The sequence below is a fragment of the Copadichromis virginalis genome, linkage group LG9 (genome assembly GCF_057382275.1).
Source record: "Copadichromis virginalis isolate Kocher_CV1m ecotype Utaka linkage group LG9, C_Virginalis_male_GT1.1, whole genome shotgun sequence".
Classification (NCBI taxonomy): domain Eukaryota; kingdom Metazoa; phylum Chordata; class Actinopteri; order Cichliformes; family Cichlidae; genus Copadichromis; species Copadichromis virginalis.
The window spans coordinates 26,455,595-26,477,043 of NC_140626.1; the positions used below are offsets into that span (position 1 = coordinate 26,455,595).

General features: G+C 42.7%; 2 protein-coding genes and 3 non-coding genes across 5 annotated transcripts; 1 reads left to right on the forward strand and 4 right to left on the reverse strand.

Annotated features, from left to right (window-relative positions):
- Window positions 1-260: 260 nt before the first annotated feature.
- Window positions 261-4,507, reverse strand: rpl7 (ribosomal protein L7). Its single transcript, XM_085468506.1, has 7 exons — window positions 4,432-4,507; window positions 3,833-3,932; window positions 3,569-3,735; window positions 3,033-3,170; window positions 1,361-1,470; window positions 619-834; window positions 261-310 (listed from the first exon to the last, which is right to left on the reverse strand). Exons 1-6 carry the CDS (start codon window positions 4,443-4,445, stop codon window positions 626-628), a joined length of 738 nt encoding a protein of 245 aa, XP_085324632.1. The 5' UTR covers window positions 4,446-4,507; the 3' UTR covers window positions 261-310; window positions 619-625.
- LOC146702018 (small nucleolar SNORD12/SNORD106) lies at window positions 481-573 on the reverse strand. The gene has a single exon (XR_014922417.1). It is a non-coding gene; the product is annotated as a small nucleolar SNORD12/SNORD106 (small nucleolar RNA).
- Window positions 1,201-1,293, reverse strand: LOC146702019 (small nucleolar SNORD12/SNORD106). The gene has a single exon (XR_014922418.1). It is a non-coding gene; the product is annotated as a small nucleolar SNORD12/SNORD106 (small nucleolar RNA).
- On the reverse strand, window positions 2,849-2,940 carry LOC146702020 (small nucleolar SNORD12/SNORD106). Its single transcript, XR_014922416.1, has one exon. It is a non-coding gene; the product is annotated as a small nucleolar SNORD12/SNORD106 (small nucleolar RNA).
- Window positions 4,508-6,366: 1,859 nt separating the features above from the next.
- rdh10a (retinol dehydrogenase 10a) lies at window positions 6,367-17,400 on the forward strand. The gene is made up of 6 exons (XM_085468504.1): window positions 6,367-6,816; window positions 7,130-7,365; window positions 13,746-13,844; window positions 14,874-15,019; window positions 15,604-15,735; window positions 15,863-17,400. The coding sequence occupies exons 1-6, from the start codon at window positions 6,531-6,533 to the stop codon at window positions 15,984-15,986; spliced, it is 1,023 nt and encodes a 340-aa protein (XP_085324630.1). The 5' UTR covers window positions 6,367-6,530; the 3' UTR covers window positions 15,987-17,400.
- The last annotated feature ends 4,049 nt before the right edge of the window (window positions 17,401-21,449 follow it).

Genomic DNA, 21,449 nt, shown 5'->3' on the forward strand with positions numbered 1-21,449 from the left:
ACAATTATTTGATAAATGCAGTAAATTGCCTTCAAATATAGTTTTTAGTTAATTTTTACAAGTTAAAAGTGTGTGTCCTTGAGAACTACCCAATTTATGTAGTTAACTCCCTGGGTGGATATTATATTAACACGGGCTAACGCTGGATATTATATTACTAATATATCAAGTAGTAATGTACACAACCACACCCACACGTAAATACCAAACAACCTGCGTGATTCATGACACATTTACACATTAATGACAGGACCAGGAAGGTTTTTTTTCCTCCAAATTTTTATTGTACATTTTGAGTCCTTTTGAAAACCTGGGGGAAGAAAATAAGACAATGAGGTAAGAATTCTGATGTTATATAAAGTCTCAGCAACACATCTTTAATAAAAATAGATAGCATTCAACATGTATCCATGTTTGGATTTAAATAGATTTTCAAAGAGAAAGATCTCCCAGTCGGTGATTTAAAATTCAATGACTAAAGATGTGGTTTCAGACAATGTTGGCTTATTAACAAGTGGTTTTCACCATAGTCGATAAGATGGGGAAAAAAGAATATGCATCATTAACCACATCAAATCAGTCTACTTTCAAAACCTGCAAAATATCACTGAAACTCACCACGACTTTAGTTCATCCTCCTGATCAGTCTGTTGATCTGATCCTCCCTGTTGCCGGCATCTCCTCCCTCCACGAAGTGTGTGGTCTTCTTGTTCATGCCACCGCGTGGGGACGACAGCTTGAAGGGCCACATGAAGTTGTTGGCGGGCTTGAAGTTCTTTCCAACTGTGTAAATCTCATGGATGAGGTCCTCAACACAGATGATGCCATATTTGCCTACAGATAAAAAGTGTTTAATAAATTGAACTGCGTGCCAGCTTTAGCATTTAAGTGTTTCATTTCAAAATTTTAAAAGCGAAGGGCTGATTAAACCAATAGAGGTAATCCAAGAATGAAACTGCTTGGAGCAACTCTGCCTTTTCTTCTTTTAACTTAGACAACAAGACTCATTTCCAGATGTGCTTGCTGCCATTTGAAGCGCTGATGTTTTCAATCTTTTCAGGCACAAAGTAAAACTCTTCGAGCTTGATAAGCAAGCCTCATCTTTCCATTTCATGTTCCCAAACATCTGACCAACAAATACAGTACAAGCCAAGAATTATCAACTACAAATCTCTCTTTGGTAAAGTCCTGTTAGGTTGGCATGTGGCTTCAGACTTAACTGGCAAAGTTTTCAACCTTTTTTTCACCAAAGTCGATAAGACGGGGAAAAAAGTGTACATCATTAACCACATCAACCGCCAACCATTTACCTAAAAGGTATACTACAAACATTTTCAACAGCACTGTAACGTTTCCATACCGAGGGACTTCTCCACCAAAGCGTTGTCTGTGAGGGCAATGCGCTGTTTCCTGATCTTGCCGTACCCACGTTTGTAGACGAGCTCGCGCACAGACTTCAGGTTGGGGTATCTAGGGGGGAAAAAAACCCAAGGTTCCAGTTTTGAAAGGAGCACAAATCAATGATGTTAACGTGTGTTAATTTATAAAGAAATAGGATTATAAATACTCATTTGTTTTATTTAACTCAAAAGATACTTTAAATTTCAAGCATACCTGAAAAACACTTGTTTTGTAAATCTAAGTAATTTGAGTTCTTCTAATGAGTTTAAGAGGCATTTACAAAATATTAAAATATGAACCCCAAAACATTAAGAGCTCAGATTTCATCTCTCCAAACCTGGCACTTTCATGTCTAAGCAGTGGTGGGCAATTTGTCAAAAAAAGATTATGTACATCATTGTTTTGGGGAAGAAGCATGATCTACAATCTGAATGGCAATTCTCCCCACAGATTTGGTAAAACTCATTGCATTAACATTACAGAGTGCCTGGATACTAAACCTGACCGTTCAAATTTAGGCTCAAGACTCAACTGACCAATCTGAGGATCCTATTTTAATCTAATTGGTATGATTGAATGGTAACAATTCAAATTTCTGCAGCTTTGATGAGTCTTTCAGGATATTGTGCCACTGTGTAATGCATCTATAGGGTTGTTCTGTGTTATAACCAATCCTGCTTTGCTAAGATCTTATGAAGGAAAAAGTTTAGTTTTAAATATTAAATCTACACAATTCCTCCCAAATGCAGGTGTGCCAAATTAACACAGTCAGCAACATGCAAAAAATGTTAAGTCAGTTAAATACAAAGTTAAATACAGTTAAATACAAAGCATTACACAGTGGCAGATGATGGTGTTTCTTGGACTCCATCATAGTATAAAGAAATATCAGTAACCTAGTACAACATTGGGAACAATATTGCATCTACCAATACAGATCAAGTTATCTGCATCAAAAGTGTCACTTAGACACATCCAAACAAGACTGACATAAATGACCGGACAGGAGTAACCCCAACCAACTATATAAATATCAAAAATGGAAGTATTAAGGTGACCAAAAGCAAACACTACAAGTCTAACCTACAGTGTACTCGTGTGCCAAGTAACACACACTTCCACAGGGCTGTTGTAGTGAAGATCAGGTAAATTCTTCCATTACAGCAGCACACAGCAATGTCAAACACACAGAGCACAAACATTTCCATTGGGTCTTTAACATCAAGACATTAAAGCTTTGTGAAATATAGCCAAGCATTTACTGTGTTTAGTTTGACACTGGCTTATTTTTCTATAAACTGTTGAACAGTACTTTAATGTGTTGATTTCAAGTGTCAGTGAATGACCACTGTAGTAAATGCCAGGTTACAAAAGTTTCTGGCTGCATCATTACAGTATGAAGCCAACACACTCACATTTGTCAACACACTGGCATGTACCACTATGGAATGTGGTTTCAGACAAAACTGGCTTAGTTTCAGTCAGTAATCACCATGGTCGATAAGATGGGGAAAAAAGTTCAGCATCATTAACCACATTCCAAGTGTATCACCTATTTAGAGACGTGCTAATACCCCCCACCATCGCTTCTTATTTCTGAACAGCAGGTTTCAGAGTGACACAGTCCTTACCCCCAAGCGATGTAAGGCTCTGCAATTCTGAGCATGTTGATTGAAGCCTTGTTCAGCTTGACAAAGACACCATTGAAGATCTGGCGCAGACGGAGCAGCTGCAGAACTTTGCGGACCTTGGGGCTCACACCGTTGATGCTGAAAAAACAAACAAACAAAAAATGTTGTGATTACTGTTTGGACTTACCATCAAAGTACAACTTCCTAATTAAGCTGCTTAGAGTGGTTTCAGAACATTATTGGCTTTTTATTACAAATGTGTATCAGCAGAGTCGATAAGTCGGGGAAAGAGCATGCATCATTAACCACTCAACTGTATTTATCCACAAGGACTGGCTTAATCATTCAATAAAAATGACTTTTCAATAGCAACTGAATTAACAAGCAACTGAGCAGCTAAAAACAAAGTAGTAATGTATGAGGCTCAGCTGCTGGACATCCTCTCATGTGGCACTGCCTGCACAACACCTTACAACTGATTGTGCAGTTCTTTTAAGCCAGATACAGAGAAATCCCAAGCAGTGCGCATCACTCACCCTCTGATCCTGATGACAAAGGCCAGTTTGGGCTCAGCAGGCACATAGAAGTTTCCCACTTTGCGAGCCATACGGCCCATTCGTATCTCACGCCTGTACATCTGCCTGTACTCCTTGTGGTACTTCTCAGCCCTCTTGTAGATCAGTTTCCTGGTCACCTTGCGGACCTGAATGCAAAAGGGAAAACACGTCGAAGCAGTTCAAAGCTCTATCCGATATCTCCATCCATACGGGAATACTTGTCTGCACAAAGCTTCACTTTACCTTTTTCTCAGCCAGCAGCTTCTTGACACGCATGGCCTTCATGGCCGCGTAGGCCTTTCGCCTTTTCAGAAGGCTCTCAGGGACCGCCGGAACCTTTTTTCTGTTTAAACGTTAAAAAAATATGTTGTAAGGAAAAAATCCGAAGCGAGGTGGTGGACAAGATACCTGAACACATGTACATCGCTCAACAGAAACGATGACTGAATCATGGGGGCTGCTAGCTTGCCAGTCACTTGCCGGCTTCCACACAGGTAAATACTACTTCATACAATAGCTCGAGACTAGAGAGGTTTTACAGCAGCATAAACTCAAAGGTTGCTGAAATAGCTGACTATTATTTTAGTTCTAATTTTTTAACCACAAGAACTGGACACTTGTAATAATCCACAGATGCTAAAGAGACAGCCATGTTGAACTCGGCTATATGGACTCAGTTATTATAAAGTACCCTTAACAACAGTAATAATCACCATCTGTAACAATACTGCTATTATTCTATCGTACATGAACTAAATAGCTCATTCGCGTTGTAAAATTAACAGCAGAGGCTAGTTTAATGCTGGATGTGATTAGATTTTAACACAGAGGGAAACACTCACTCTGCGTCCGCCATTGCGATCACCGAGAAAGAGGCTTTTTCATTTGCGCATGTGCGGGATAAAAGCGTTAGGACCTCTGCGGAGCGTCCTTCCGACTGCCTGATGGATAAATTATAGCGATGTATTCAAAACTAAAGTTAAGCAAAACCCGCTGTAATAATGCTCTTGGATAAATGCTCCCTTAAATTTATAGGTTAATATATCAACAACTATTTTCTATGACTGCTGCAAGGAATATTATTGTAATAACAAACGCTTTAAAGGTAAGACAACGCTATAATACGTATTCTGGTGTAGACCTACCTGGCCTTATTTTGATACATTATTTTATATTGTTTCTTTTTTTTCTTTTCGTTTTTTAATTAATCTAAACGCTACTTTGCCCGACTTCCGTGCTACAGGTGGCGTTATGCAGCCATCTGACCAGCAGAGGGCACGAACACTTCATTTTGCAAAGCACGATCAGAGAGCGCCTGTAGCGTTGAACCTCCCGCCCAGCACTTTGCTTCAGGCTGTATAACAGACACTGTTCTGTCCCAGGAGGTTATGAAAAAAAAATCATAAAATGATATAGACTCGATTGAAGGCCACTTATTTGTTCATTTATTTATTTTTATTTTACAGGCAAAATGCAAGACACAAGTTTTAATTTAATTGTGAAACGTCGCCCAAATAGAGCTTTGCCATTGGTCAGCTTCAATTTGACTGTTCCAGTGCAGGTAGTTTTATATTAAAAATGTTGCCTTGTATTAAACGAGCCAGCGTTAAAGCCCATCAATCATTTAATACTCTTGAAAAAGCAGAGTGCCTTTTTTTATCTGTAATTTTCTTGCCTTTTTGGGCACATTGTTACATTTGGAGAGGACATTTCCCCGGAGGTGTTTTTCACGTATTTGTTTTATCCTTAGAATCTACAAAGGATTCTTCCATCAGCTGTTTGTTCCTCAGACACGCCCACAAAACAAGCACAAGTGAGAGGCTGCTGGCAAAGGTTGCACAACCTGGAAGAGGTGTAAACAATAGCCTGAGGTGTGGGGGGAGCTGCAAAGCGGCAATGAACGTGTTCACAATGGAGACGATTCGTGTGCGCCTGTTTTGTTTATTATTATTATTGTAATTAAAGGGTAATTAGGCTATATTAATTAGGAAGAAACGTGATCGCGTAACGATTTGCGCGTGGAAGTATCACTTTTCTGGCCGGGTGCGTGGCTTACCTAACCGACCGACTTCACTTTCCTCCGTGGGGATCTCAGGGAATCTTTGCAGGCAAAGCTGGGATATGTCTTGAGCTGGCTTATAACTTTAAGTGTAGTTTCTGATTAACAGAAAAAATAATGTGTAACATATAATAATAACGTAAAGTGGGAATACTTTGTAAACATGATATTTTAGTTTGCTCCACGTATGGCTGGACATTGACCTGGACTTACAGGTCCAGTGCGGCCTGATCGGTGGCTCGTGGCTTTCTGAGTTTAAGCTGTTAAGATTAATTATATCTTTAAACAACTTGTTATCAAACTTTACATTGTTGGGATTTTCCTAAAACGCGCAAACACGCACGCAGAGACGCACAAGTAAGCAGTCTTTTCAAACAGGAGGGAAGCTTAATGTCTAATCTTCCTTGAGGATACAAAAAAAGTCCGAGATTCGTGTTAAAATCTTTCAGGTTACATCACCTTCATTCTGACAGGCGCTCAAGTCCCTCTCCTATTGGGTCCAGCGTTGATGGCTGAACAGCATAAATAGCGCCTGAGGTGCGCTCCACAGTGAGATGAGTGGAGAGGCAGCAGAGGAAGTAGGAGGCTCACTTGATAGTAGCTGCTCATAACTCACTGCAACTGTGCGTTATAGTGGCAACTGGACTCTTACCGAGCAGCATCTGAACTCGCACTCCACTCATACATCTGTCCTGCATGCGCCTAAGTTTCTTTCGCATTTTTTTGTGTCTTTTAAACCATATTTCTATAGGCCGTTATTCCTGTGATCCAAGTTTGTCGGTGTTTCCCTGTTCCTGTCTGCTGCAAACAGGTTGCAAGAAGGAAACAGTCCCCTGCGCGTCTTCCGCCGCTTATTTGAATTGATAGAAAGCTTTGGCCAAGATGATGATAATAATTGCGGAGTTCTTCGTAGTTATTCTGAAGGTGCTCTGGGCTTTTTTAACTGCCGGAGCCAAGTGGATTGTGCGGCCAAAGGAGAAAAGCGTGGCGGGACAGGTGTGCTTGATCACCGGCGCTGGAAGCGGCCTCGGGCGGCTGTTCGCCAAGGAGTTCGCCCGGAGACGAGCGATACTGGTCTTATGGGACATAAACAGCCAAAGCAACGAGGAGACGGCGGAGATGGTGCGCCAGATTTACCATGAACTGGACACTCCAGTAACCAAAGACGGTAAGAGTGTTTTCTTTGAAGCTTTAAGGCTGGCAGCCGGCTTTCTGGGCGGTGGAGTGTTATTTAAAGAACACACACTGCAGTCCTGATCAGTGTAAGAATGAATAAACTAAAGTGTGTCAGAGGGAGTCAGTTAAACTGGACACAGCCTCAGATTTTCAAAAATTTCATTTTAAATAACCAAACAGTGGAATGATATTTCCATATGGAGACAGAACGTTTTTAAACAGTTTCACCTAATTTCGCTGTATTAACTTTGATAATCTTAATCTTTCCCTGTCTTTTATCCCCCCCCCCCCCCTTCTCTCTGCAGGACCTGTTGGAGGGGTAGAGGAAGTCCCACCTTTCCAGCCGCAGGTCTACACCTATGTGTGTGATGTAGGGAAGCGCGAGAGTGTGTATTCCACAGCGGAGAAGGTGCGCCGGGAGGTGGGAGAGGTGGACATACTCATCAACAACGCCGGCGTCGTCTCTGGCCATCACCTCCTGGAGTGTCCCGACGAGCTGATCGAGCGGACCATGGTGGTCAACTGTCACGCACACTTCTGGGTGAGCCGATGTAGAAGCTGTTGTAATAAGGCGACTCTGAGGTTATTGTGAAGTTATAATGTGTGTGCCCAAGTTTCAGTGAGAACAGTGTTGCTGAATGTGTTAACTGTGATGCCAGGTTCACAGGAATGTCTCCGCTCTGACTCGTATGCCTGTTCATAATCTTATCCTTCTCTGTGCCAAACTGAAGAATCAAAGGTGTGTGTGTGTGTGTGTGTGTGTGTGTGTGTGTGTGTGTGTGTGTGTGTGTGTGTGTGTGTGTGTGTGTGTGTGCCTCCAGGCCTAAGAAACTATGACCATAAATAGTTGCCTTGCATGTTCAGATTTCAGCTCCACTTGCTTTCATTCTGCCAGAGGAAAGTCACGGGTTTGGCTTTTTAAAATCTTTGCCTTTGCTCCGCTTTGGCAGCCACAGCCGATGATGATCCCAGAGGTATGTCAGCGGCTCCGTCTCATCTCCTCAGCTGCACAGATCTGCACAAACCGACTGTGCGTGATGGAAACGGGGTTCTGTACGTAGGTTGGATCTGTCTTAGATCAGCTCACCACATTTTGCTGGCAGTTGGTGATTTGTTGCATATCAGATTTTTACTCTGGCTCCGTTCCTCGAGCCTTTCAGTGTGACTACTTATCTGAGAGGCTACGTGGACTTGATAGAGTGAATATGCTCCGCTTTAGATAAGCATAAGCTGTAGCGTGTAACCAGTTAAGCGCTATCACAGGTTTTTTTGTGTGTCTGTGTGTTTTTGGGGTGTGGGAAGACTGTGGTTGCAGACTCCCAAAGCTATTAGAAATTTAATAAAGAGCTTTATTCATTTTAAAGATGGATGTTTACTCTTTTGGAGCCTTTAGACCAACCTTATGAGAATCGATTGCATTTCTTCACTATAGCCACCCCCTGTGGAACAGCAGCAACGACTGTGTAAATTTGGCTTATAAGCTTTGTTTGGAGTAAACCGCATGGATTGAGAATAAGTCTTTCACCTGGCAGACTGGTTCTGAATTCACCACTTCATGCGTGAATTTAGTTGTCACAACATATTGTCAAGTGATCCAGAATATCTTCAGTTTTGAGACTTTGGCCCCAGGCTCTTATCTTTTTATTTTATTTGTTGTTTACAGAGAACGGCATTCTCAGTCATGCCATGAAACCACAGTGACTTCAAGCTTCCTAATCGAGCATGAAAAATCTCTTGTGGCATCGCTCACGTAGGTTGTGCGGATTTCCTCTTTAATGGATGCTCCATTCAAGCATTCTGCTGGATATCTCAGTGCTCTTTAAATCCAGGATTTGGAGTCAGGGTCCAGTGATTTGGTAGTAGATTTTTTTTTTTAAATAGATGTTTGTGTTTTCCTGTATTCTATGGTGAGCGTGGTTTCTTTAGAGGTGTGTGTGTGCGGAGGGGGGGAGCAGATGAAAGAAGGACTTAATGAATGGTGACAGCCAGAATGGAGGATGTGGTTCATTAATGACACAAGCTAGATGAATAGAGATTAAACTAACAGGGGCACTATCCACTTTCCTTTCAAACTCACTGCAGTTAGTCACTGCATGCAGGTGGCAGGTATTATATAAACCTTTTGATTTTTAATTTTTTTTTCTCCCCTTTTTTTCTGAACAACAGGTACCTCCAACGGCTTACTTGTGGTTTTTGACTCAACAAATAACTTCAGTCTATGTCCGCGTCGTGAAAGGCTTTTAGGCCGGCTTTAAAAACCTGTTAAGGCACGTGTTTTCACATGTTTTACAAAATGCTATCCCTAAAGGTATGTTATAGGAGAATTTGTATTTGAAAAGTGCAAGAACAGCTATTATGATCAGTTTACAGAAGCAGGTTTCCAAGTGTGCTTGTCATTTTTTTCCACACTGACAAGCTTCTCTTTTCTTTTTTTAAAAATATATTTTGATGTCTCAGCAGTGCGCGTAAAAAGGCCTGGTGTGTGTTTTCTTTAGGCACGTATCGTACTCTGCTTTTTCTGTGTCACTGTTTGGCAAAACACTGTAATGGCAATGTCAAGCCCTCCAAACCTAGCTTCCTCCTCTCCCTAATCCCGGACGGTTTTTAAACAGCCACGATTTCAACTGCAAATGGCTGCAAGTTCAAAGCATTTCCCACAAATGGCACAGCTGGGTGTAAAAATAAGCAAGTCCTCATTTGTTGGACAGAGTATTGGAATAAGGCAGGGATGGAGTTGTGAGCAGGAAGCGGATGGTAATCGTAGTGTCGCGTGGGTGTCTGCCAAACAGGCCCGGCTCAGACCCCACACTTCTTCTGTCTTCCTTCCACAGGCCCCTCTGACTCCTCCCAACATGATTTGGAGGCAGTGGGTGCAGCTGCATGGGAGTCACGGAGGCCAGCGCTGTTCATCCGGCTCTGCCACACACACGCTAACCGCTATGATTCAGTCCCTTCCTCCCTTTAGGTTTTTTATGAGAAGGGGGGGGGGGGGGTCATCACTTTGAATTTGTCTGACGATGCTTTGATTAGTCCAGCTGGCAATTTGTGATGTTTGCAACTCGGTTCTTAGTCATGCTGGGAAAGGGGCTGTGCAGTCATTCCACCAGTGTCACCAGAGTTTGTTTTTGAGGATTAGCGTGTGTGTTTAGTGGAATGACATGAGAGGAAATGATCCTCAGCATCTTGAGCTGGTTATCCAACAGGTGGCTCGTGAACAATAAGCGGCTATCCGCCCTCTCGTGGAAATCCTACACCTCTTGTGCGACAGCACGAACTCACCGAGCGCTCGGGAGCGACACGGCGGGAAAAGAGCAGGGGAAAGAAAAGGGGAAGGAAGGCACTGCCGTCCCATCCACAGGCGAGAGGGTAATGGTAAGCTGCTGCTGACCCACTTTATCTGACAATTGGTTTCTTGTCTGTGGATCAGCTTGACAAGATGCCAGGCGACAGGAGCCAAGTTCCGCAGGCCGCATTCCTGCTGTAGCCAGAGAAAGGAGGCAGCCAGGCAGAAGGGTCCTACTTGACTGGTTTTATATGGGCCCCTCCTCAAGCCCAGTGCACCTGTACCCCGCAGTGAAGCTAGCCATGGCCGTGTCACTGTTCTCCTCCCGTACATACCTGTTCATGGGCTGTAGATAATTATATTTTTCTAGTGTTTTGGTCTGAAGATTACCCCCGTCCATTTAGCAGTTTAGTTCTTAAAATGACTGCGAAAGAGTGTTCATTATGATTGTTTGTTTTTTTGGGAGCTTTTTTTTTTTATTTTTTAACTCTTTTATATTCCTTGTTCTGTCCAAAGATTTTATAAGATGGTACTAAAGAATCTTTTTCCTTTCATTACAAAAACAAAAACTTGACTGATTCTTTGAAAAAGTTGTTTTTCAGTTCAAATAGAATTAAACGAATAAAGTGGATACTAAGAAAAGCAAAGGGATAAAGAACAAAAAAGATCATGAGATTCTGTGAATCATCACTCTGAGCAGCTATTGTGACATTAATGGTTCTCATACAATATTCATTACTTTTTTATAGAAACTTATAAAAAAAAACATAAAACATTTTTATAGGAAAATGTTAATAGACTGGTGCTTATATAGTGCTTTACTATTCTCGAAGCACTTTATACAACTTACCTCATTCACCCAGTCACACTCAGTCATACAATCACTTTCTCTCTCTGCGTAAGTGCTTTCTATACAACTTGGGGATCAGTATCTCACCCAAGGTTACTTTGCTGTTGGACTGGAGCAATCAAGGATCAAACCACCAACTTTGCGATTGGTAGATGACCTCTACCTCCTGAACCACCACAAAAGCAGAATTAAAATTATGATTTCATTATTCAGATAAAGCCCATGGCTTAAAACGTGACTATAAAACAATTATAATTCCTTATCCAGCTCCTAATTTGTCCAGAAAATCAAATTGACCAGTCATAAAACACCATACCTGGGGAAAACCTGAGCCTACAGATGAGCTTTGAGGTTATGTTTGTGCACTGATGTTTTCTAGAGAGCAGTTCTCCAAACTGAGAGTTTGAGCTGTGCGCAGGGGATGGCTACCACTTGGTATGGTCAATACAACATAAACAATCTGCATCAGTCATCCCCGATGACCACTAACGTCAGCCCAGCCCACTCAGATTTCATGATCTACTACAGGATCGGACAAGCTCCGGAGCTCAGGCATTTTTTTTCTCCCTCCCAACTTGGTTCTCTCGTCCAGGGAGAAGTCAGCCCAATTAAATGGCCATCTGGTCCTACGCAAAGGCCAATATTTTGTTCATATTCCTGTTGGTCAGGCGCTAGCACTAATGCAGCCTGACACCCCAGCTGCAAGAAGCTTTGTGTGGCTTAAATGCTCCTGGGGGCACGCACCAATTAGGGGGTGCAGCGGGCAGGGCACCCCCACATAGGCCAAGGAGGCCCGGCTGTGTCAGCGGGTAATTTAGCGGAACAAGGGAGCGTTGAGACCCAATTACGGCAGCTCTGATGTAAGACACGAGCCCCCGGTTGCCTTCACACATTTTGTGTCTGAGAGGTCAGTGGGGGTCATACCCACATGCCAGGATTGCCATGAGAAGCAGGGCGGGTGGGGAGAGATGGGACGGTCGGTCACATTTAGACCCGTCCTCGATCAGAGGAAATCATCCTTTCCTCTCAGTTCCCCTCAGACCACTCAGCAGAATTGTCCAATTGAATTTGTGTATTGGCTTTGCTAATAATGTATGTGCCAGATCGAGTCATTCCCCACTCTCTAAAAGTTGCTGTGGGAGTGGGGTGGGGGGGACGCTGGCTCAAATCAGCTACGGGCATATCTTAAGTTAATGCTTCATTTGCACGCAACTCCCTCCCTCTTTCACTGCCATTCTGGCTCGCAGAGGTCTTTCTCAGCTTTTGCCCGGGCTTCATGTTCTCTCACTCCCTCTCTTTAGGCCCCATCATTCAATGACTTGAATATTGCAGCAATTTATGTCCTGGAAAAGTGCAGATGTTTGGAACGGAGTCAGATCAGTTATACCTGACTGTAGAATAAACTCCGAAGCGATGAAGTCACCTTCCTTTAAACCACTCTGTAAACGTGAGTTATTGCTTCCAGTTTTATTTACCTCACTAAACAAGGAGAGGGACCTCTAAACGCAAATGTCAAGCTTAACGGAGATTACGCTTCAGGTCAGTAGGGCCGATGCAGTTAATCTCTGGGTGCAGTTTTAATGAGGCTCGTCCTCCCCCTACCAGAGGTTTCACGGCTGTACTACCTGGTACCGCGCTCTCTCGTCTCGCTGGCTCTGCGTCCGATCCAGGAAAATGTTTATAAAGGAGGCTGAATCGTTTCTCTACAGTGCTAACCAATATAACAGCAACCACAGAAAACAGCTTTCTTTCCCAAAGATGTCTTGGAAAGGTCCAGTTATTGGGCTGAAAAGCAATACATACTGCAGGCTGTAGCTGTAGCCCTTGTGGTGATCATTATTTATTAATTACTAGGCTAGTTGAAGTCTCAGTCTAGTGTGTGTGTGTGTGTGTGTGTGTGTGTGTGTGTGTGTGTGTGTGTGTGTGTGTGTGTGTGTGTCTTGCCTCAGTAACATTTTGACAGTCCTCAAGGACGCGTGCATTGTTCTTCACTATGGCAGCACACATCTGACTGGAATAGATTTAGCTCTGCTCCCAACAAAAGGCCTGATGGTTGTTTTTGTAGACCTCCTAGTGGGAGAGTGATTGGTCAGTTCCTATCATTGCCGTCACATGTCACACCTGCTGATTGGCTCACGCTGTGTCCAGGGCAACTCCAAAGTCAGCTGACGGGCAGAATGAGGAATGAATCCATAGGTTAATCAAGTGTAACGGCTAACTCTGTGTGTTGCTCCTCTCACCGCCCTCGCTAGCGCCACCGGACTCACCAGTGGAACCACTCCAGTTAGAAACGCTTTCATCTTGTAGACTGTTCTGCTGGCTGGCGCTCCGGCCGGGCGCGAGGCCGTGTAGGTAGATGAGAAGCCGGACTGTATTGTTGGAAGTGTTGAGTGAACGGAGGCCCGTGATTGGTGTTGTCACCAGCTCTTTAGTGCAGGGCCCAACGGCGGGCACCAGATCTGTGTGGGAAAAGCACAGACTGTACGGAGAGGGCGACATTTCATCTTTCCCCTCTTCAGTAACTGACTCGGAAAGGATAGAAGTTCTATGTTTATATTTTCAAATGCTGCACCTCCAGCGCTCGGTCTGTTTTTATGCATGTTATGAATTCTCATTCAGACGCCTCTCTGTGCATCACCATGGAGAAGGGAGAGAAACAGAGGAGGGGGGGATGAGAGGGAAGGCAGAGAGGATCAAAGGGCTCTGGCACAGACAAACTGCACAAGTGAACTAACCTTCCTCTTTTTTCTCTTTGCCCTTCTGTCTCTTCTGTCCTTCCCCCCTTTAGACCACCAAGGCGTTTCTCCCCAAGATGCTGGAGCTGAATCATGGCCACATTGTGACGGTTGCCAGCTCCCTGGGTTTATTTAGCACAGCTGGAGTGGAGGTTAGTATCATACACAACAACACATGCACATCCCATCTTTCCCACCATCCAAAACCAGTGCTGTTCCCCAAAGGCGTCCGTGCCAGCTAGCACACTGAGACGGGGGGAGGTTAGGCCCCCTTTCTCTAGTTGTCCCTCCACCCGTTAAATTTAGGAACACAGATGAGCATTGGGAGCCTCTTATAGATTCCTCTATCTTCAGCAGTGGGGGTGTGGGGCCCCTATTGGGCTCTGGCCCCAGGGCCAGAATGAGCTGACAGCTCCCCCGAGGGACAGAGACATCTTCATCACTGCTTTGTGAACAACTTGGTGCTCACTCAGTATTCAGTTCACAGCAGCTTTCAATGGATATGGTTTTGGTTTTCCTTCCTATAGTTTTTTTTTTTTAAATGCATAATAAAATATTTACTGGGGGGTCATTTAACCGGTGGTCCTCCTAGAGTGTTTCATTTTCATATGTCAGGGAACAGAGCTCTCATTTATCCCCTTAGCTGAGAACAGTATCCATTTCTAACAGTCTGTAGGGATAACATTTGACTTTTGTTTAAGCATTTATCCGTAAAAATTAAGCCTACTCTTTTTTTGGTCACGCTTTTACGGTTCCTGGAAATGCCTGAAATGTCATTTCAGACGTGCAAGTTAGAACCAAAGCCATCGCCTGTCATGTGGGCACAGACCAATCCCTTTGTCCTCTTTCTGTTTATCGACATGCATCTGTGTTTGCCCAGGTCTTTTTCTTTAAAAAAAATAGATTATTTCCACAGTGAACCACATCAAAGCCTTCCCACCAAGCAGCGCAGTCTCCTGAAGCATTGGAGAAGAATGCTAATGAAACCGTAGAACAGCGGACTCACTCTGGGTTTTTTTTTTTTGTTCTTGTTGTTTTTTGTGCGTGGAGGATGTATCGTTAACAGCAAAGAGAGACCTCTGTGGCCACGGGGCATGTTTCATAGTGTTCTGTAGTCCCTGGGTGCAGGCAGGGGGTTTACGGAGCTAACCCGTTCTCTCTCCCTCTCTTCTTTCCCTCAGGATTACTGTGCCAGCAAGTTCGGTGCCATCGGGTTCCACGAGTCGCTGAGCCACGAGCTGAAGGCCTCAGAGAAGGACGGCATCAGTATGACTCTGGTGTGCCCGTACCTGGTCGACACAGGAATGTTTAAAGGCTGCAGGATAAGGTTAGCAGCCAGTGTGTCCTCTTTAATAAGCTTTCGTGCACCTGCAGTGAGTTTGTCACCTGTAATCTCTACTTCATTAAACGGCCTCAAACACCCATTTTTAAAACTTCAAAGCGGCAGCTGACAATCTGTGGTGTTACAGTTATTATAAAGTGAGTGGTATTCCTTAGGTCAACACTGCTTAAACAAAGAGGGCTACTTTGTTTTCCCAGGGGAAAACCTCACCAACAGGTGCACCTGGGCTAGCCTCCTCTCCCCTCCGCCCTCCGTGCTGCTCTAATAGTCCTCACTTTGTTTGATGGGTGCAGTCAGCAGCTGGCATGTGCTCTGTCTTTATTGCCCCACCATTTTGGAGCAATCCTTAGTACCAGTATCACTTATGTTCATGGATTTCCTGAAGTTTGTCAGCACTCCTTGAAGTGTTCTCAGACTTCCTCTCATGTTTCCACCCCACGTTAATTTACTGAATGACTTCAATCATCCCTAATCGTATTTCCTCATAAATTTAATTAGTTTAACTAAATTTGACGCACATTTTCCCTGAATTCCTTTCTCAATGATGACCGTGATTTCTTTCCCTTCAGGAAGGAAATCGAACCCTTTCTCCCTCCTCTGAAGCCAGAGTTCTGCGTGAAACAAGCCATGAGGGCCATCCTCACCGACCAGCCCATGATCTGCACGCCTCGCATCGTCTACATGGTCAACTTCATGAAAAGGTGAGCTGCCTCTTTTTCGTTTTAACCCTCCACCCCCACCCTCCCGGCCCACTCCATCGGCCTTCAGTGTACTGCGCAGGGGTATCCAGTGTCTCTCGCTAATCTTATCTCCGTCCTGTCTCCACAGCATCCTGCCCTTCGAGGCCATTGTGTGCATGTACCGGTTCCTAGGCGCCGACAAGTGCATGTACCCCTTCCTAGCTCAGAGAAAGGAGGCCATGAACAACAATGAGGCAAAGAATGGGATCTAGGGGGTGCTGTTTGCAATATGAACAGGGGAATTTAAACCTGCAAGTATGAGGAAACAACCACTGAGGACAGAGATGGAAGGAAAAAAAGAAAAAAAAAGACTGAATCTAGACTGGTGCACTTGCATTGAGCAAATGCAAAGGTTTACCATATTGTTCCTCTGGAACAAAGAAAGCTGTGTACTACAAAGGATTTATTTTTTGTCTTTTTTTTTTTTTTAAGTTTGTTTAAAGAAACCAACATCTATATACTGTGTCACTAGTTTTGAAATCATACAGAAAAAGATATCCAGTAATTAACTATTTACGTAATGTAGTCACCAGCCTTATCTAGTGTCATTGTGGAAATATACAGTATGTTACTGTACAAACAGTAATCTTTTTTTCACTTATTTTATTTTTGTAGACATGCACTGTAATTTCTGATGGTTTTTGTCTATCTTCTTCTGATTTTTCTACACTGCCAGCATTCTCCGTGTAGAAAGGATTAACACAGCATTTCCGTCTACCCCACACAGAGGCTCTTTTTCAGTCAGGAAACAAGTTTCTCCGGCTCTGATTTTTAGCTCGTGCCATCAAAAGTAAAGTAACAGGAAAGAAAAAAAATCCCACCATTTAAGTTAACGATACTCCTTTTTTTTTCTTGTGTTCAATACTTGCATTAGATGCATATAGCGTATATTAATATCAATCCAAATGAAACGTTGCAATAGCCAGATTGTAGCGGACTGTAATCTTCACAGCATTTCCAATCTAATGGGATTCAGCAGTGTCCCTCGGCGGTCCTGTCACTGCACGAGGGAGTGGCGTCCTGGGCTGAATTGGCATGCGCGACACATTCAGAATGTACTGCTTAGGGAGAAATCCAGTTGATGATTTTAATTTCTTTTTTTAATGCGTTCATAATGTAAATTTGTTACCTATTGTTGTATTTTTTTTTCTTTTTAAAAAAGCTCCACTTTAAACTGCTGTTTCAACACTGATGTGATTGAGGGAAATGTATTAAAGACAGCTTTTCATTATTATTTTTTCCCCTAAAGTTAACACCTGCCCAGTGTCCACCTCGTCCAGTTAAAGTGTATATGTTTAAATATTGTGAATTACCCCAGTGTCCCCAACTAACTGTGTCCACCATATTTGATAAATGACTGTTTTATATACCCTTTTTATCATTATTATTATTATTATTATTTCCCTGAATTTCAACTACATTCCAATAGGCATCATTCCTTCAGTCACAGTGATGAGCCTAAATTCTCTACCTCTTATTTTTTGCCTTTTTTTTTTTTTTTTGACAGTATGACATAAGCCTCTTTTTGTAATTTTTCTGAAGACTGCTCCATAGAAGAGCAAATGTGGTTCCAATGTTTAGTGTCTCTACCTAACTTAAATTAATAAAGTGATTTAGATTATTACACGGTGTCTTCTTAGCCGCCAGTCAGCACGCGACTGTCCGTGTGACTTATACTGACATACCACATGAGTGCAACATCCAGCCTGCAGCTGTCATTCCACTCCTGTTTTCCCACACTTCATCTCTGCATCTAATAAAGGCACAAATGCTCTAAATCTAAATATAATCAAAAGGGAAAACTCGCATCCTGACCTCCAGCGAAGTGTTTACACCCACATTCCTGCCTCTAAGTCTGGTGACCTGAGCTGCAGTCATAAATTGCACAGCGATGACTGTAGTTATCCACTCTAACCTCAGATCAAACCATTATTCAGCACAGAGCACAATGAAATTATTTTGAATTCAGTGAATTACTGCAGTGAGTGACAGGAAAGAGGATCTTCTGCAATGCTGATGAATTTCTTGGGTGCAGTTTCCATTGTTGCAGCGACACCCACCCAGCCCTTTTCTTCTCTTTTCGACTAGTATCGGTATCACTGCCCTCAAACGGTGACTCAGGCACCCTTTAGACATGGGTGTTGGCTAAAGATGGTAAGAATCATTTGTCTTTGTAAGTAAATATACTCTTATATGCAGCACACGCAAGCATGTGATTTTTTTTTTGTTTGTGCTTACCCAACAGTCTGAAATAGTCAATCAAGGTCACAGAAAGTCAGGCGTGTCACGCTGAACCACTAAAAAGGAAAGAGGACCTAAAAGTCCCAAATGACAGAAAAGGCATCAGAAGGTCAGAATAAGAACAATAAGGACCCATCGGTGCCACAAAAACTCTACCGCTTCTGTCGGAGCTGTTTATGTATCTGACCCTGACCTTTTGCTTACCCAGAGGAGGGGAAAATCAAATTTCCTAATTGGTGTCAACAAAGCATCACATTATCGTGAGCTGCATTTGGATTCACATGTTCAAATTGCTGAGTTGTTTGTGCCAGGCTTGGAGTTGCCTTTGAGGTCACATTCTTGGTATTTGACAACAACTCGGGGGATTTTAGTGAGAGACAGTGCAGTTTATTACAGAAAGTTGGACACCAGCATGGAAAAACTGACTGCTTTTATTTATAAAATTGTGTAAATCTATTGTAGAACATTACCAGTTCCGAATTATGTCAGTGAATTAACTGAAACTTGAGGAAAACACTGATAAGACAAAGACAATTTTAGAAACCGACTGTGCTGTAAGCCCTGGTATTTCTTGCAGTTATCTTGTAGACGTGGCTTGCACACTTTCTTCGAGCTGAAATTAGAAACATTTGTAAATGTGAGTTAAGCAGGGTTAAACTATCTCGAAATATAGTAGCTACCAAAAACAAAATGACACTGAAATACTTCAGAATAAGCAAACATTTGTATTTTTCATGTACTGGATTATCACCAAGCACTGGCATAATACAAATCTGCAAATACATTTTTCTCTTTCAGCATCTTTCATGTTAAGAATTAGTAAAATGACTCAAACAGCACTGCAGTACATACTCACTGCAGGTCCTGTGCATTTTTTATGAGTTATCTTTAAAAGAAAAAAGTATTTTAAACATTTTAACAACCATATTTTATAGTAGTTATGAAAATCAAATAATTCTCGTCACTCTAACTAATAACACATGTTTAAATGTGATCAGGGTTCATTAGAATCTAATTTCCCATAAACAGATTACAAAAATCTGATTACAAAAACCCAATTGAATAAAACTCATTACCAGACGCTGATTTCTTTTCCCCCTTGTCTGAACTCAGCTAATCAATGTCATGTCCAAAAATGCTTAAGTTGTTAAACTGGAAAGTCTTGGCGTTAATCTTCCTAACAGCTATCAGTGTGATCGCGGACACTTATCTCCCCACAGAGCAAATCGATTCCTTTTGTCCGCCACAGACAACACAGCCGTCCTCCAGACACTGCTGATCGGTCCCTGCGAGTTTCTATCGAACCTTTTCGTACAGTGCTCCTCTGCTGTGACTAATCGGGGCTGGATAAAGTTGCTCGGTGGCAAATTACTTCTTATAGGAGGGAGCGTTGTACTGGCAGTCTCAATCCCTCTGTGTACAGAGGCAATCAGCACCGAGCGCAGCCATTTCCAGCTACTGTTGGGACTGAGTGGAGCTCAGTAAGTATGTGAAACAACCCCTTTACATAGAGTGGTGAAGTACACAAAATACAAGAAAACTATTAGGTTTTTGCCTTGTAGCGTTTCTTGGACATTCATCAACTTCTACAGGATTCCCCTCCCTTTATTTTAAATCCTGGTGTTAAGTAGGAGGACTTCAGGAAGGGGGGGTCAATGAGACATAATTCAGACGGAAAAATCAATGACTCTGGCATTTCCTTTTGCATGGCACAGACAAGCTTCACAGTCCCATTGATTTTGTTCTATTTTGGGACGTGAGGCTCACTTCCCATATTGGTTGGTTCAAAGTGAGGCCATTCATCTTGGGTCTAACATGGCCTCAAGCTGGTCCGCCACTACCTGAACAAGCTTCTGGAACAGAGATCTGCTGCTAATGTATGTGAACAGCTTTGGCGCTCCTCAATAGCTAGCAGATGTAGCTGCCAGCTGAGTCCATTAGTCAGTGAAGCTGAATTAGAGCGCCACTGTCCCATTCGCTCATCCATTTCTCTAATGGGGGAGAGCACAGCAGGTCTAGTGATGCAGAGACTGTTGGATTTCTGGAGAACGGCACAGGTGGTGGAGTTACATGAAGGAGGCAAGTAAAAGTGACAGAACGGCAACAGAAGTGTGAGATCGATAAGGTGGATATAACACACCCCTGTGCTGATAATCTACAAGGAGAGCACACAACTGTGTCCTTCATGACAAGGAAGAAAACACAGAAGTAGGTTTGCTTGTGGTAGAGATTAACTAGCTGGAATGATGCGGAGATTTTGTAGTTATTCATTTGTAAAGTAAAGTGAAAGTGAAGGACATCTGGGAACTTTTTGGCAAATAAGCAGGTCAATGTGGACGTGCTGTTTCCCTCAAAGACACTTCAGGAAATTAAACTGTTACTTATTAAGGAAGCAGCTGAAATTTGTCCTCAACAAGTGCAAAATGTAGCTATGAAATTACTCAATTTCTCAAAGATTTACATTTTCAGGAATCAATTCAAATCTACCAAAGAAAGGTAGGAGAAGAGTAGTGTTTTAGAACAGCTGAGTGAAATCCATGATGCTGATCCAATAAGAATGTGTGAATGTGTCATAAGAAAATCCACCAACATCCCACACTGGAAGATCTTTATCAGACAGAAGGATTTGTGTGACTTACACACGGATACAGACAATTCCGGAGGACTCACTAACTTTTCATGTAACTGAGAAACAGCAGTTTGGGGAGTTCATCCATCCATTGTCTTCTGCTTGTCCTTATCAGGGTTGTGGCCAGGCTGGAGCCTATCCCTGGTACCATATGGCAAGAAGCGGGACATAAACCCTGGAAAGGTCGCCAATCTGTTGCAGGGCAGTTTGGAGTGTTAATTTTGGACATCAACATTTTACTGATGACTAATTTTGACAGCCAAAAACTTAAAATCATTGTAATCATAATAATGCTAAGAAAATTTGGGTTCTGGGATTCATGTGAATACCATCCAGGACTGGTGAGTGACGGCCCAATGGCGCTCCCCGATGGCAGCAGTCTCCCCCAGCAGGACCACATCTCCCACTTTGAGGGATAGTGGGCTACACCTGTGAAACACCCCCTTCCTGTCACTGTAACATAGTTTACCTCCACATTTAATCCCTGAGATTTCTCAATATAGAAAAAACAAGCGCAATTACGAGTTTTTCTACACGATAAAGAAATGAACAGCTTTTACTTTGGTTTAGTATGATGGGGGAAGTTTTTAAGGAAAATTGATGAAAATCCATTTAAATAGCAGCAGGTAACATCCCATCAGTGTTCATTCGCCAGCGCTAGGCTCTACAGCTAATCTAAGCTCACATTGTCTCCTTTAAAAATGTGCCAAAGAAAAGTGGCTTTTTTAGAAAGAAAATGACATTAATTTCATTCACTGAGATATTGGTTTTTTACACCTGTTTGAAGAAGCAAAGAAGAGACAAA

Bases quoted from the DNA above. Each gene is read 5' to 3' on its own strand.
- rpl7 (XM_085468506.1), bottom strand. The intron at 3,171-3,568 runs GTGAGTGATGCG...TTGTTTTTTCAG, and splicing joins TTTGTCATCAGGATCAGAGG to CATCAACGGTGTGAGCCCCA. The intron at 835-1,360 runs GTATGGAAACGT...TTTTATCTGTAG, and splicing joins TTTGGTGGAGAAGTCCCTCG to GCAAATATGGCATCATCTGT.
- rdh10a (XM_085468504.1), top strand. From the start codon at position 6,531: ATGATGATAATAATTGCGGAGTTCTTCGTAGTTATTCTGAAGGTGCTC. The intron at 7,366-13,745 runs GTGAGCCGATGT...TCCCCCCTTTAG, and splicing joins ACTGTCACGCACACTTCTGG to ACCACCAAGGCGTTTCTCCC. The intron at 15,020-15,603 runs GTTAGCAGCCAG...CTTTCCCTTCAG, and splicing joins TTTAAAGGCTGCAGGATAAG to GAAGGAAATCGAACCCTTTC.